Genomic DNA, 15456 nt, shown 5'->3' on the forward strand with positions numbered 1-15456 from the left:
TAAACTAAACCAGAAACAACAGTATATTTTATTTTGTTAACACTGTAAACTTGACAGCTTTTTAACCTATGTTTTTAACCCATACCTCCTACTGGTTAAAGCACGTTATTACACGTTTAGAGTAATATTGAAATCTTGAAAAGGGATGTTCAAAATAGCAATTATATACAGTTTTTAATTAATTATTGGTAGAGAATAACAAGTAATGTATATACTTTATAGGGATCTGCAGATAAATATTTAGTCTTCTCAAGCACCAACAATCATTACATTACATTACATTGCATTTAGCTGACGCTTTTATCCAAAGCGACTTACAATAAGTGCGTTCGACCAACAAAATACAACCTTGAAGAAAACAGAATCATATAAGTACATCAGGTTTCATAGAGCCAAAACATTTCAAGTGCTACTCAACTGGCTTTAGATAAGCCAGTCCTCCAATCAAATATCTCTCCTGATTGTTGGCACTTGACAATCACCTTCCCTGAATTTTACTCAGGTGTAACTAAAGTCTGCTTTAAGGGTTGTTTATATTTCACATCATTAATCAGAATCTGTAATGTAACTAAAATAAATGTAGTGGAGTAAACATACCTGGTTAACCTTAAAGAAAGCCCTCAGGATTATAAAAGACCCCCATCACCCCAGCCACAAACTGTTCTGTCTGCTGCCGTCTGGCACAACAGCCGCATTCAAGGAGAGGATGTGGCTGTTGTGGAGGACTACAAGTACCTGGGAGTGTACTTATGGGCTGAACTGGAGGATCGATTCCTGTTTTGAATAGTATGCCGTCGATGGGTTTCATTCCATTTCAAAATGCTGTTTGTCGCTCAACGTAAACTTCGCGCACTGTCACTCCAACATCCAATCACAGAGCTTGAGGACAAATCACGGGGTTTGTCAAGCAAAGCACATGGTGTAGTCCCAAATGATAGCTGAGGTTTCTGGCTAGTGTAGTGTCTTCGGCCATCCTAAACTGAACACATATTTGTTTCTCCGAATCGAAGAGGAAAATTACAAAAGCATTGTACACAATTTAAACAATCAATGTTGTGTAATCAACAAGGATAATCTGGTGTTTTTGAGTTGATGAGTAGTGCAGATCAGAGTCCTGCATGGGTCTGATTTTCAAGACCCGCTCCCCCCCCCCGCACCCGCGACGTGCAATACCGAACCCGCCCCGCTACCCGCAGATATTGCCAATTAGTTCCGCAACCCGACCCGACGGCACAATATCCGCACCCGCATATATATGAGCAGTGAAAACGTGCAATTATTAACACACGCAGTTGCATATTTGTCTCAAAAAGCGTGGGATGTTGGTTCTTTTCTCCATCTAGGATGACACCAAAAGCCTCCCAGACGTTGGATTTCGCTCTTGAGGAAGTGTTATTGAAATGCTGTATTCTCCGCTAGAGAGCTTCACCTCAGCCATTTGGAATGTGACGCGCACAGCAGCAGATTGATGCGCTGCAGAGGTTATGATTATGCACGGTCCCGCGGGGGAGAGGTCTGAGGATTTAAACATTGAAGGTGGGGTAGGTAATTTTGAGAAACCGGCACGAGATACACTTTTTGTTATATTCCATGGAATGCTCTTAACATCCCGATAGCAATGAATATTTTAAGTGCTTTGACAAAAAATCCATGAAAAAATTTCATCTGTGGAAGCCGTAATACTGTAAAAAGCACGTCCAATTATTTTAGCCGGCCCGGCTAAAATAACTGGATGGCCTACCTGCCTGTCAGCCTTCCATCGGGGCACAAACTTATCTCGTGCCCTCATTGGTCATGTGCGCCTTCGTGTGTTGGAGGAGGGGCTCTGTAAGGAAGTGGCAGATTTTCTCCGGTTGTGTATTTTCAAATTCTGGCGATCTCGAGCTGGTTTCTCAGACTTACCTACCCCACCTTTAAACTAAATTATTATTATTTTAATATATTTATTATGCAATACCCGCGACCCGACCCGCATCATCTTTGTTTTACCCGAACCCGGAAAAAGGCGTTACCACCCGCGAATCACCTTTTTCGCGGGTACCCGACCCGATGCAGGACTCTGGTGCAGATAGCACTGTAAAATCAATCGACAGTAAAGAGAATACTTACTTCCGGGTGTAAAATCCTCCGTTATCCAATGGGAATGGACGCTCACATTGCTCTCCGTAATACAATAAAGGGGACATGATCAAATCGGAATATAATGTTCTTTTAAAAAACGTTAACTAAAGGGAACAATCTATTTGACACAGCTGAAGCTCTGGCCTTCCTTAAAAACTAACTAATTTAATAAAAATCACAGTTGTATTACACACAATGCACTGTTTTTTAAGAACAAAAATTCGTAACTAATGCACCATAATACATTCTGACGAAAAATAAAAATTATTATGAATATAAATAAAATAAAAGAAGCCTCCCGCGAGTTACTACAAGCTATAAAGTAGATTTTAAAAACGTTTTATAGAATAAAAGCTCACTGCAGGACGTTGTAGAAATGCGTGTGTGCACCACGACAAAAAAGCCTCATTCACTTTACATTGGGGTTGTTTGCGTGGTGCAGACACGTAAATGTAACAAAGTTCGTGAGTCCACCATGCAATGCGGTGTTAAGGAGTCGTGGTGGAGTCACGCATTCTGGTGAGAGCAGGTTGCATTAGACACCCTGAGCCCCGGACTGCAAAACTTTATACCTACTCTGCGGCCATGAATGTAATGATGGATTATCAACAACAATTCTAAAGTGACAAAGAGACATTGGATTAACCTTGAGCAGCGTTTTTATTCCCTTGAACACGACTTTTGATCACAAAACAGCAACGGTAAGACATAATTATTGTTATGGTTCAGAACACTGTTGTTGTTTTCTTGCTCTGTTCTGGCTGATAGCTCAGTGAGTTTGTGTCCTACAGTGATGATACTTATATAAAAATAATCTGTGGAGTATCAGCTTTCAGCTGATATGTATAGTTTGTGCAGAACATATTACGTTTTAAAGATCGTTTTTGCTAGTTAGCACCGGAAGTAGCATCAGCCTGTTTTCACTAAGGGCTAATGCTAACGCTTCTTGTGAGACTTGTGTTTAGTTTCGGTAAAAATGGCTCATATCTTCAGGTTGCTGAGTTTTTTCCCGTTATTTGAGTATAAGACATTCATAGGTTTTTAAATATTAAGAAGCCCCCAGACGTTGTTTCCTGCAGTGACGCGTTTTTCCCCCCGGTATCGGGGGGGCCAGGCTTAAAAGGTTAATATCATTTTTTGCAATTTTCAATTGCTTGGTTTTCGTGAAATTAGCCTGTTTTCCTATTAAAGTGTAACAGATTGATGCATCTCCACAGATCATCTTAAAGGCTTCGGAATCCCCCCCATTGTAGTTAAAAAACTGTCAAAACTAGGGCCCCCAAACAGCATCTTGCATAGGGCCCCCAAAAAGCTAGAAACGGCCCTGCTGTCCAACCCGAGGCACGCAGAAAAGTTTACCTGCAGCTTTGAGAAGTTGTTCCGCCTAATTCAACCAAAAATAAGGCACATTGGTGGTTAGTGGTGAAAGTGTATCAAATAAATAAAGCCTCTTCCAACGCTGTTTTTTAACATAGCTCTGCTTCGCTTAGCAAGAGGAATGCCTAAGTGTTCTATAAAACACCTAAACCGTGTAATGATTTGATAGATTCAGTCAAAAGGAAAACATACTTCAGTGCATTTAATCACTATCGTCACTAGAGGGCAGAACAACACTCATAAGAAACGGAGAAGAAGAGGCTCGTCTTCTTCGTCGGTAGCATTCATGCATCAGGAAATGTGGTAAACAGCACCAAGGGCCTCGAATAATAAAAATAAGTAGCTTAATGCTTTTGTCAGTCGAGACAGCTGGGGATAGGAGCAGAACGTTTCTGCGTGGGAGTCCCTTGACTATTCTCTGGATCCTGCTTCTAGTTTCTAGTTGGTAAGACACCATTAGCACTTAGCCAGTTAGCTAGACACCGCTCGCTAGCTAATACGATCTTAATATAGGTTACTGTTAAGGTATCTTAATCAGGTACATGATACGAGAGTGTGCTTTATTCATCACCAGCTACCCTCAATTTAGCTAAGCATGATGTGAATCCATTTGTGTTATTTTTGCCAAACTTGTGGCAACAACAACAAACAACATCAACAACAGTGCTATTTATTATTTACCAGGTGTTCTCCAGTGCTAATATTTCAGCCCTAACCATATACAGTTGAGCAATAACAGATGAAATTATGGACATAGCAGGGTCATACACATCTAAATGATTCTATATTTCTGAAGATAATATCTAACTTTGTTTATGATTTGTCTTGTAGATCATTGAATAGAAAATTGCAATACTTTAAAGAAAAAAATGTAACTTCATTTATTGTTCACCTGTATTTTGTAATCTTTGGCAGATCACGCCCACTCCCCTCACACACATGAGTGCTGTTTTCTCCTTGAGCTGGGCCAAGCGCCATGCCTGACCGGGACAGCTCCTACCTGTCAGGTGGCAGTGGGGGTAGTCTGGGAGAGGAAGGAGGACCTGGGTCTGCAGGGGGCTCAGCCGAGGGCAGAGGGGGCTCAGGAGGAGGTGGCAACGGCTCTGGGAGCATGGGGGGAGGAGGAGCTCTCGGAAATGGTACCAGTTGTGGGAATGGTGGAGGTGGGGGGCAAGGCTCAGGACTGGCAATAGGAGGTGTCTGCAGGGACTTCATACGCAATGTCTGCAAGAGGGGAAAGCGCTGCCGCTTTAGACACCCAGACTTTAACGAAGTTCCAGATTTGGGAGTGCAAAAAAATGAATTCATTTTCTGTCATGACCACCAGAACAAGGAGTGTATGCGCTCCAACTGCCGCTTTGTCCACGGATCTAAAGAGGATGAGGACTATTACAAGAAAACAGGAGAGCTACCCCTCAGACTAAGAGGGAAAGTTGCAGCACGACTAGGCCTGTCCCCCATCGATCTCCCCCATAGCCGTGGGGAAGTCCCTATCTGCAGAGACTTTCTAAAGGGAGAGTGCCAGAGGAGCAATAAGTGTAAATTTCGTCATGTCCAAAAAGACTTTGAATATGAGCTGTCAAGGGTTGGAGTGGGTGGTGTGATAGGGCCAGGGCCCACTGGAATGGTGAATGCTGGGGGAGGGATAGGTGTTGGAGCAGGAGGTCCCTGTGGAGGAATGCAAGGACTTGTGGGAGGTGGAAGTGGAAGTAACATGATGGGGATGGGCTGCCCCATCCTGGGCGGTTGCAGAGATCCTGGTATCACAGGAGTTGGGGGGGTAGGTGTAGGTGGGATGAGCACTTGTCTGTCCATGAATTCTACAGGCCAACGACGGTATGAAAGGAGCTCAGTGTATGACCCTCTGCTTGAAAGTGGGCTGTTTGATGCAAGCTCTCTGGAGGCCTCTATGGACCACACTGCTCTACAGTTGAAGAGGCGACGGTTGGAGGGGCTGCGCCTGGCAGATGTGACTGGAGGTGTGCACTACGAGCTGGGACTTCATGCCACCTTGCCACCCCGTCCTCTGGAGTTCAGGTTCCTGGAGGAAGATAACTGCCTGCTGAGGAAAAGAGTGGAAGAGCTGAAGAAGCAGGTTAGAATAACACATGGTCAAATAAAAAGAAACACAATTTGGAACTTAAAAAAAGGAAATAGACCTATGAGAAATCCAGATACACAGCCACCTTTGACAGTATAACACAGTGCAACACAATGTGTTAACAAAGTCAAAGTCGTAACAGATGATCACATTTTATTAGCTCAACAGAGGTAGCATTTATTGTGGGCTATTGTATCGGATCCATCTGATTGTTTGCTTCATGTACTGAATGATTGTAATCTATACACTAGGGCAGGGGTCGGCAACAGGCGGACCGCGGTCCGGATCCGGTGTTCCGGTTTAACTGGTTCCCCGATCAACTGGTTGACAGATGTGGAGGCGTGGCCTTCGACTGAAATACACATTTCGATCGCTTCTTCTGTCGTTTACATAAATCTTTTGGTATATTTGGCTGGATAGGAACACTTTGATGCACATTCAGTACCAGTGTGTGAGGTTGTGGTTACGATGGCGATATCCGGACACGAACAGCGAGGACTACAAAAAGAAAAACGAGTTGACTGGGGATGTCTGTTCAAAACATTGCGAGCTCCAATAAATCATTTAAACCAGCTATTGTTGGCAGACTTATTACTGAATATCGTTCTTAATGTGATACCAAGTCCATCTGAGACCCGTGTACACCTTCAGACAGCCTCCAAGTGAAGCACACGTTGTTTACTCACAGTTTGAAAGCAGCGTGGAGAAGTCTTCAGCTGTGTTAAGCTGTGATCCTCTCAGGTAAACTGTGATTCGCCCATGGAAAATGGGATCCGCCCAGATTAAACTGTGTTACATCTTCTGTGGCTATCTACCAGCGATCATGTTGAATATGAAAGACACACACATACATCCCTTATAAAAACGGCATTCTGCAGCACTCATCCAGATAACATGTGACTGTTAACTCGTTTTGCAAAGATAGCAGCAGAAATGTCATTGCTGCATGTGCAGGGATATTAGACTTTAAAATGCTGATGGGTCATTAATCTTGGTCTCGGCAAACAATATTAGGAATCTTCTATTCAAACTACATAATATTCAGTGTCCATCGACATGAAAATAACAAAAAAGTTCATGCTGGACTCAAACCCGAGTCCCAACAGCAAAAGTAACTCCAGCCCTGCACGTTATGAGTGCACCACGGATCAACACGATACTTCTCAGAGAATCAAAAATAAAATAACAGTGTTCAAAACACTCACGTCAATTACATTACATGACATTGCATTTACCTGACACGTTTATCTAAAGCGACTTACAATAAGTGCATAAGACCAAGAAGATACAAACTTGAAGAAAACATAATCATAAAGTACATCAGGTTTCATAGAGCCAAAACATTTAAAGTGCTACTCAACTGGCTTTAGATAAGCCATTCCTTTATTAGTATATAAGTGCTTTGTTAATAATTCTAACGTCAATAAATCCTTTACAAACTATTCGTGTTGTCAGTCTTACATTTGTATCATATATCGTTATTAATATGATGTCGATTTGATACCCGTTTATACTTGTATAAACAAGGATATCTGATCTCGGTGGGTCTTAATGAGGCTTGATACAGACCTCAGTCAGTATACTATATTATAATATGTATATTATGGCTTAAAGTGTACATACATTCGCTCACATTATAAATGATGGTCGGGTTGCATTTTTCTGGAACTTTTTAACAAGGTTAATCTAAAATATTGTAGTGTGGTGGTTCGATATGTCGTGTTGATCCGCGGCGCACTCATAACGTGCAGGGCTGGAGTGACTTTTGCTGTTGGGACTCGGGTTTGAGTCCAGCATGAACTTTTTTGTTATTTTCATGTCGATGGACACTGAATATTATGTAGTTTGAATAGAAGATTCCTAATATTGTTTGCCGAGACCAAGATTAATGACCCATCAGCATTTTAAAGTCTAATATCCCTGCACATGCAGCAATGACATTTCTGCTGCTATCTTTGCAAAACGAGTTAACAGTCACATGTTATCTGGATGAGTGCTGCAGAATGCCGTTTTTATAAGGGATGTATGTGTGTGTCTTTCATATTAAACATGATCGCTGGTAGATAGCCACAGAAGATGTAACACAGTTTAATCTGGGCGGATCCCATTTTCCATGGGCGAATCACAGTTTACCTGAGAGGATCACAGCTTAACACAGCTGAAGACTTCTCCACGCTGCTTTCAAACTCTGAGTAAACAACTTACGCTTCACTGGGAGGCTGTCTGAAGGTGTACACAGGTCTCAGATGGACTTGGTATCACATTAGGAACGATATTCAGTGATAATTCGGGCAACAATAGCTGGTTTTAAGGATTTATTGGAGCTCGCAATGTTTTGAACAGACATGCCCATGTCAACTCGTTTTTCTTTTTGTAGTCCTCGCTGTTCGCGTCCGGATATCGCCATCGTAACCACAACCTCACACACTGGTACTGAAGGTGCATCAAAGTGTTCCTATCCAGCCAAATATACCAAAAGATTTATGTAAACGACAGAAGAAGCGATCGAAATGTGTATTTCAGTCGAAGGCCACGCCTCCACATCTGTCGGGGAACCAGTTAAACCGGAACACCGGACCCAGACGCCGATCTATACGGACCCGGAGCTATAATCAATACATTAATAGTGGATTTTTCGGCGCCTCCCGCTTTTTTAACGCTGATTTGGGTGACTTGTGTAATTCGTGGAGAACCGAAGAATTTTCGTTTTGGGGATGGGGGGGGGGGGGAGTCCGTCCGTCAGTCTGACTGACGGACAACTTCTCACTTCAAAAAAGAAGAAGAAATCGACAATAGAGTCTGTCTGCAGACCGCAGCAAGGAGGCGTTTCCTATAGGGGCGTTTCCTATAGTGAACGACGGGAGCCGGTGTTATGCCGTAGGTTGAAGCCTTGCCGTGGATTGAAGCCCTGTTCGCGGGGACGCGCAGAGGTGACGTAATCGCCTGTGTTGAGCGTTCGCCGTATTTTCACCCTTTTCAAAGCTTTGTTCTCTCTTTTGAGTGATATATTAGGATTAAACAGCAAACGGCTGAATACATAATGTGCATACAATTGCGAGGAGGCTCGTTTTAAGGACACGTTTTTCAGATCTGTCACAATCTTCGTATTGGAATAAACTTACGTTTTTGAGTGTATAGTCCCACTCTGTTATATTCCTCCTTCCTACAGAACAGACAATGACAGGATAATATGTGATTTGTCAATAGTCCTATTTCTTAAACCTTCTCTGTTCTATAAGTGTCTGATAACCACGAATAGTAAGCAATGATATAACAGTAATGATATCACATATATGATCATGTCAGACACTGTGTTATTTTCAATCAAGCCTAAAAAATAATGTGTTCAAACTGGCTTCACTCACTTGAATTGCTCCTTTGAATATCCTTTTTATATATCCCTACTCAACACATGTTTGTATTGTAATGCCACTCCTATTTTTTTTCAATTGGAGTGGCATTACAATACAAACATGTGTTGAGTAGGGATATATAAAAATTATATTCAAAGGAGCAATTCAAGTGAGTGAAGCCAGTTTGAACACATAATTTGTTAGGCTTGATTGAAAATAACACAGTGTCTGATATCATTACTGTTATATCATTGCTTACTATTCGTGGTTATCAGACACTTAAACAACAGAGAAGGTTTTAAGAAATAGGACTATTGACAAATCACATATTATCCTGTCATTGTCTGTTCTGTAGGAAGGAGGAATATAACAGAGTGGGACTATACACTCAAAAACGTAAGTTTATTCCAATACGAAGATTGTGACAGATCTGAAAAACGTGTCCTTAAAACGAGCCTCCTCGCAATTGTATGCACATTATTTATTCAGCCGTTTGCTGTTTAATCCTAATATATCACTCAAAAGAGAGAAAAAAGCTTTGAAAAGGGTGAAAATAAGGCGAACGCTCAACACAGGCGATTACGTCACCTTCGCGCGTCCACGCGAACAGGGCTTCAATCCACGGCAAGGCTTCAACCTACGGCATAACACCGGCTCTCGACCGCGAACGAGACGTTTTTTGTTTTGTTTTTGCGGAGGGATCTAGATCGGCATGAAGGCACATTATGCAATGTGCAATGTGGACATTATCCCGCTTATTACACACGGCCACATTCTCAACAAAGTAACGACATGACTCCCAATAATAATTGAAATGCTTTTATGGATTTAGAAAAAGATTTTATTGATTTAAAAAATAGTTTTTTGTATTGATTTAAATTGACATGCATCCGCTAAGAAAAGTAGTCCGTTGTTACTGTTTGAACTAACGTAACAAAGGCAGGAACTGCTTCTATAGTGTTTTTGAGGAGCTTTTTGATTACAGATTTGAAAACATCGTTGCTTGCTTTACAAGTAGCACAATTCATTATGTCAAACCTTGAAAGATATCCCTGCCCTAATGCCAAAAGTAACTGGCAACTATGTCGCCGTAGCTATGATGTCTATGTCTGGACCGCTGCGTAAAAAGGAGGGTTTCTGACCCATTACTTCTCTTCCTACTTTTTGTCCCCCTCTTCTCCCCGCTGCAGCCTAGCAGTTGATCTCAAAGCACGCTCCCCTCTCCTGCAGGGAGAAAAACTATATTTATATACTTTATATAGGTTGATACAGTAGCCCCTTTTTTAAAATAGTTTTTATAGGTGTTGCCATCTGTTTTGTGTAGCGTGGTTCTACAAGCAAGTCAATGCATTAATTGGGTGGTATCAGAGAGTTACACGGGTCTGTAAATGCAATGAAAACAATTGGCCACAGCAAATACTTTATATTAAACATGTAATTTTTACTTTTGAATAATTTAGTACAAAGGATGTCTTGAATAATTTAAGTGATATATGTGTACACATATAAATAATTAGTCAAAACAGCGCTACATTTGATTTAATTAAAAGGTATAATATGTGGTAAACTGAAGAGCCCTTTGGGAGCCGAAAGAGCCGGCTCTTCTTGGTGAGCCAAATGATCCGGCTCAGCAAGAAGAGCCGGAATTCCCATCACTAGAACAATGTAGAGATGGGCGAGTCATGATTCATCCGGATCATTAACCCGGATCCTAGTAATGAGCCGGTCGTGACGAGTCTCCCTCTCGATTAACCCGAGTCCTTTGAGTCCTACACCTGATGTGACGTAACAATTAAAACTATAAATTGCGTCACTCTTTACTCTCTTTATAACGTGTACAATCACATTACAACGTTGTTGTATCCAGAGATCCAGCAGACTCGTCGCCATGCACGAATCAACAGCAAATGCAGCCCCTCCTCCGGCTCCCGCGAGAGTCCCGTGAGCCGTGAGTGAGCCGTGAGTCGTTGGACTCGCGGGAGCCGTGAGTGAGCCGTGAGTCCGCAAATCTCTGAGTCTGCTGCGACTCGTCGAGTGAGCCGTGGGACTCGCGGGAGCCGTGCGAGCCGGAGGAGGGGCTGAGTCTGCTGTAGATTCGTGCATGGGGACGAGTCTGCTGGATCTCTGGATCTGCTGCCTGCTATATGTTACGGCTCTGAGTCCTCGTAGGCTACTGGTCTCTCTCGATCATTGACCTGGATTCACGGATCCCGCGATTTTTCCGGCTCTAAATTAAGTTTCAGTGTAGACTTCTAACAAAATGGTCATGTTGTGCAACAGTCTCCTGTAATAATATCTGCATTTCCAATAAGGATCTTACTTGGAAACTCGTTTATTTTGAACATGGCACACAAAAAGAAACAAATGATAGAAAATTGCAAAACAGTTAGAATATATAAAATGTAATTATACAATTATTATTATTATTATTATTATTATTAAATGAAAACACAATTGTGCAAAATTAGCTTAAGTACAGGAACATATTAAAATAACTATATACATATAATGCAAAACACTTATTTTTTAAAATGCACACACACACACATGTTTTATTAAAGCAAAAGACACTGTGTAGCGGAGGTTAATGTAACGTTAGTTTAATATGCTGGTTAAATGCAACAACTTTTCGGTTTCACCGGTAGGATTCTACGGTCTTGGTCATGCTGACTCATATGACTCAAATGACTCGTATGATCCGGATCTCTTCAATGATTGACTCAGAAGACTCCGAGTCCATAAAATGATCCGGATTTGCCATCTCTAGAACAATGACTTCTTCTGCGAGGATTTATAAAAGCAGCTGGATAAAAAAAGTTAGGAAACGCCCCTATAGGAAACGCCTCCTTGCTGCGGTCTGCAGACAGACCCATCTCGAAATCGAGACCGCAAAAATAATTAAACAAGCGAGTACCTGTTTTTCCTGGCCAAGGACAGGTTCCTTGAACACAACACGAGCGTAACGTGTCTTCACGTGGTATATGTCTCGTCTGAAAGGAGTGCTGACAGAGAGCACCGGAACGCCGCTCCAGCCCTTAAAATATTGCAATACCCATAAGGAGCCGTACACATGCCGCAGTGTTTGCGTGGCTGTGTCTTTAGTTGTAAGCACAGTGGCGATCTGTTGTTATTAGCATCTGGTTAGCTAGCTATGCTAACGAATTTAAAGCGCTTTTCTACAACCAGGAGAGCTCTCTCCTGAGAGGCTCAAATAACCTCAGCTAAGTGAGGTTAAGGCACACCTTGATATGATCAATATAGTTATTAATGAGACTAAATGAAAAACAGGTATAAAATACTATATGACAGTAACAAAAAAGTTGTTAAAAATAACAAGAATAGAGTTTAAAATATCCAAAAAGAAAAATATGCTTACAGTTCTGTTTCATATGGATGTTGAGAGATGTATCCATAGATCTCTTAATGTTGCTCTCAAAGTGTACCAGATTGAAGTTTTTAACTTCAATATTTAAAAATAAATCTTCCCGGGGGAGCATGCCCACCTAGAGGAGGTTAAGTCCCCCCCTACTTAAATCATGTTCACATGGATAGGATACTAAATACATTTGCACACATCTTGTGTCCATATCTTTCTGTGTTGGTGATCACACCACACCGTGCACATGCATGCATGCGTGAGTCATGGTGAGATATCTGGATTAAGAGGTTGCTTTTTCTTTGCACAGAATGAAAGAAAGGCCAAATTAATGGGCTGTGATTTTAGTTTTTATAAGCAGAGGTTGAGTTCAATAATTTGTACGACCCTCGGAGGATGTTGTAGAAATTGAAAAGAAAAAGGTTCCCCACCCCTGCTGTAAATAATAATAAAAACCCTTGATTTTTAACTTAACATCTCTGTCTCCTATTGATCTGAGTATATTATAGAACAGCCAGTTACTTGAAGCATTATAGCACAGGCCTTTGTCAGATGGTATATTACGCTGTTTTGTTCTGCTTCGAATAGTTCTCTCTTTTTTCACCTGTGTTTGCATCACTGTAACCAATGAGCACCTGCATGTGTGTGAGAATGGCCCTGACACCATGTCAGCCCCAACTCCTGGCAGGACAAGCTCCAGCTCAATTCTTACACTGAATTTAAACAAAGTGAGTGAGGGACTGCAATATAAGAGGGAAAGAAAGAGAAACTTTAAAACTGTTCAATTGTTATGATGTGTAAAGACTGATATTGTTCTATAATCGTCTGAAACTGTTACGTCACGATGTGAAACGGTTAACAAAGAAAAATGGAAACTCAAGCTGCTGCTACACTTTATTTTATTTATCTAAAATTAAGCACTTTAAGATGCTCATATTTTCAAAAGCTATAATATTTATTTTCTCTATTTTATTTGTAAATGCAGCCGAGAGGAACATTACACATAGCCACAGTATTTACTGTATATCTGTGTAGTTCAATGTTAATTGACAATACATATTGTTGTTTTTGAATTGTACTTTCTTTATTTGATTGGCAGTCAGTTGTTGATTACATGCAGACGTTGATAAAGCTATAGCTACTTCATATCACACTAATTCATGAAGCAAGTTAGACATTTTGATGTTCCGGACCTTTGCATGGGGACATTTCCTCTAACTGGACCTCGTTGAATTTTAGTTGAAGACCCCTGCACTAGGGTTATGTAAAAAGGACTATTAAATAAGGTTGTATAGTGTTTGTGTCATTTTGAGTCACACAAGGACTGAATTCATTAATATCTCACTAGTACCAAATTATAGGCAATGTACTGTTACTGTGAAGGCTGTGTCGTGGAAGCAAATCATTGTCATCTAAAGCAGGACATCTTATCTAATGTCATAATAACATATGAAGAAACATGGTGGTTTGTCAACATAAACTATTTTGGTTAACGATTAATCGTTCTAATAATTTTTTGAATTGCACCTGAAATGTTAGATATTCAGGGTCCTATGTTCAACTGTTGATCAATGTAAGAGTTTTAGCAGTTTCTAAAACTGGGTTTTAAACTTGGTGAACAAACTTAATGTAAAGAAAACATGTCTCTGCAAATGTTTAGACCAAAAGCAGCTATAATAATTAATCAAAAGTCAACTTTTATAAGAACCTTTTTTCTGCTGCAAAGCCAGAATTCCTTGCAGTGGACTTTCATGGAGCCTTGTCCTTTTTTCTAATCCATGTCTTGTGTGTTTCTCAGGTTTCAAATCTAATTGCCACAAATGAGGTTCTTCTGGATCAGAACGCCCAGTTCCGCAGCCAGGCCAAGGTGATGACGATGTCCTCCACTCCTGTGCCCACTGAGCAGAGTCTGGTTCCCCCTTTGGGTGCAATAGGTTCCTACAATCATAGCATTGCCCAGACTCACACCACCCTGAGCAGCGCTGGACTGCAGCCTCGGCCTGTCACCCAGCAAGATATGCTAGTTTCTTCCGGCGTCCCTTCAGCGCCCCATACTAGCGCCCAACCTTCAGCCCCTCTGCCTCACCTCAACCCTGAGATCACCCCCCTGTCAGCCGCTCTTGTACAGACCATTGCCCAAGGGATGGTGCCACCTGTTTCTATGGCCCCGGTGACTGTATCTGTGGCATCAGTGGCAGTGTCCATGACGCAGCCGATGCCTGGTATCACCATGAGTCACGCCACCACCCCAATGGTGTCGTACCCTATTGTGAGTCAAAGCATGAGGATCACCACTCTCCCTCACTGATAAAGTGCAGGGCTGTAGAACCCACACATCAGACTGTAGCATTCTTAAAGGTGGGGTAGGTCATTTTGGAGAAACCAGCTCGAGTGCGCTAGAATCGCTAGAATTTGAAAATACACAACCGTAAAAAATCTGCCACTTCCTTACGGAGTCCCTCCTCCAACACACACAAACGCGCACATGACCAATGAGGGCACGAGATAAGTTTGTGCACAGATGGAAGGCTGACAGGCAGGTAGGCCATCCAGTTATTTTAGCCAGGCCGGCTAAAATGATTGGTCGTGCTTTTTACAGTACTACGGCTTCCAGAGATGACATGTTTTTATGGATTTGTTGTCAAAGCACTTAAGATATTCATTGCTATCGGGATGTTAAGAGCATTCCATGGAATATAACAAAAAGTGTATCTCGAGCCGGTTTCTCAAACTTTTAACTGTGATTTTTAACAAAGATTGTTTCAATGTTTTCTTAGACTCAACTAAAGACAGAACAGTGAAAATGGTCTGATAATTGACAATTGCAATACTCCACCAGAGGGCAGGATGAAGACACCCAGTTTTATGGCAACATTACAAAGACAATTTTCCTTCAGACTGACCGACCTGTTAACAGTTTGTGTACCAAATGTACCAATTACCATTTCTTCAATACTGCTGTGCTGTCATTTTGAAGACAATATGTTTGTGTATCTGGTGAAAACCAACTATGGTACATTTAAAAAAAAAAAAATCAATGAATCTTGTGTTATCTGTCACTTTGTTTACAGCTGCCTTACTTTGATATGCTCGGTTCACACAGGTAAGATAAATAAGTCATGCCCAGA

General features: G+C 41.5%; 1 protein-coding gene across 1 annotated transcript; it reads left to right on the plus strand.

Annotated features, from left to right (window-relative positions):
• Positions 1-3745: 3745 nt before the first annotated feature.
• Positions 3746-15352, plus strand: zc3h10 (zinc finger CCCH-type containing 10). The gene is made up of 3 exons (XM_034084155.2): positions 3746-3943; positions 4414-5593; positions 14127-15352. The coding sequence occupies exons 2-3, from the start codon at positions 4475-4477 to the stop codon at positions 14634-14636; spliced, it is 1629 nt and encodes a 542-aa protein (XP_033940046.1). The 5' UTR covers positions 3746-3943; positions 4414-4474; the 3' UTR covers positions 14637-15352.
• The last annotated feature ends 104 nt before the right edge of the window (positions 15353-15456 follow it).

The sequence above is a fragment of the Pseudochaenichthys georgianus genome, chromosome 5, assembly GCF_902827115.2.
Source record: "Pseudochaenichthys georgianus chromosome 5, fPseGeo1.2, whole genome shotgun sequence".
Taxonomy (NCBI): domain Eukaryota; kingdom Metazoa; phylum Chordata; class Actinopteri; order Perciformes; family Channichthyidae; genus Pseudochaenichthys; species Pseudochaenichthys georgianus.

What these genes read in the sequence shown, in the direction of transcription:
- zc3h10 (XM_034084155.2), top strand. Translation starts at nt 4,475, where the DNA reads ATGCCTGACCGGGACAGCTCCTACCTGTCAGGTGGCAGTGGGGGTAGT. An exon ending in TGGAAGAGCTGAAGAAGCAG is followed by an intron (nt 5,594 to 14,126) that starts GTTAGAATAACA and finishes TGTGTTTCTCAG; the next exon opens with GTTTCAAATCTAATTGCCAC.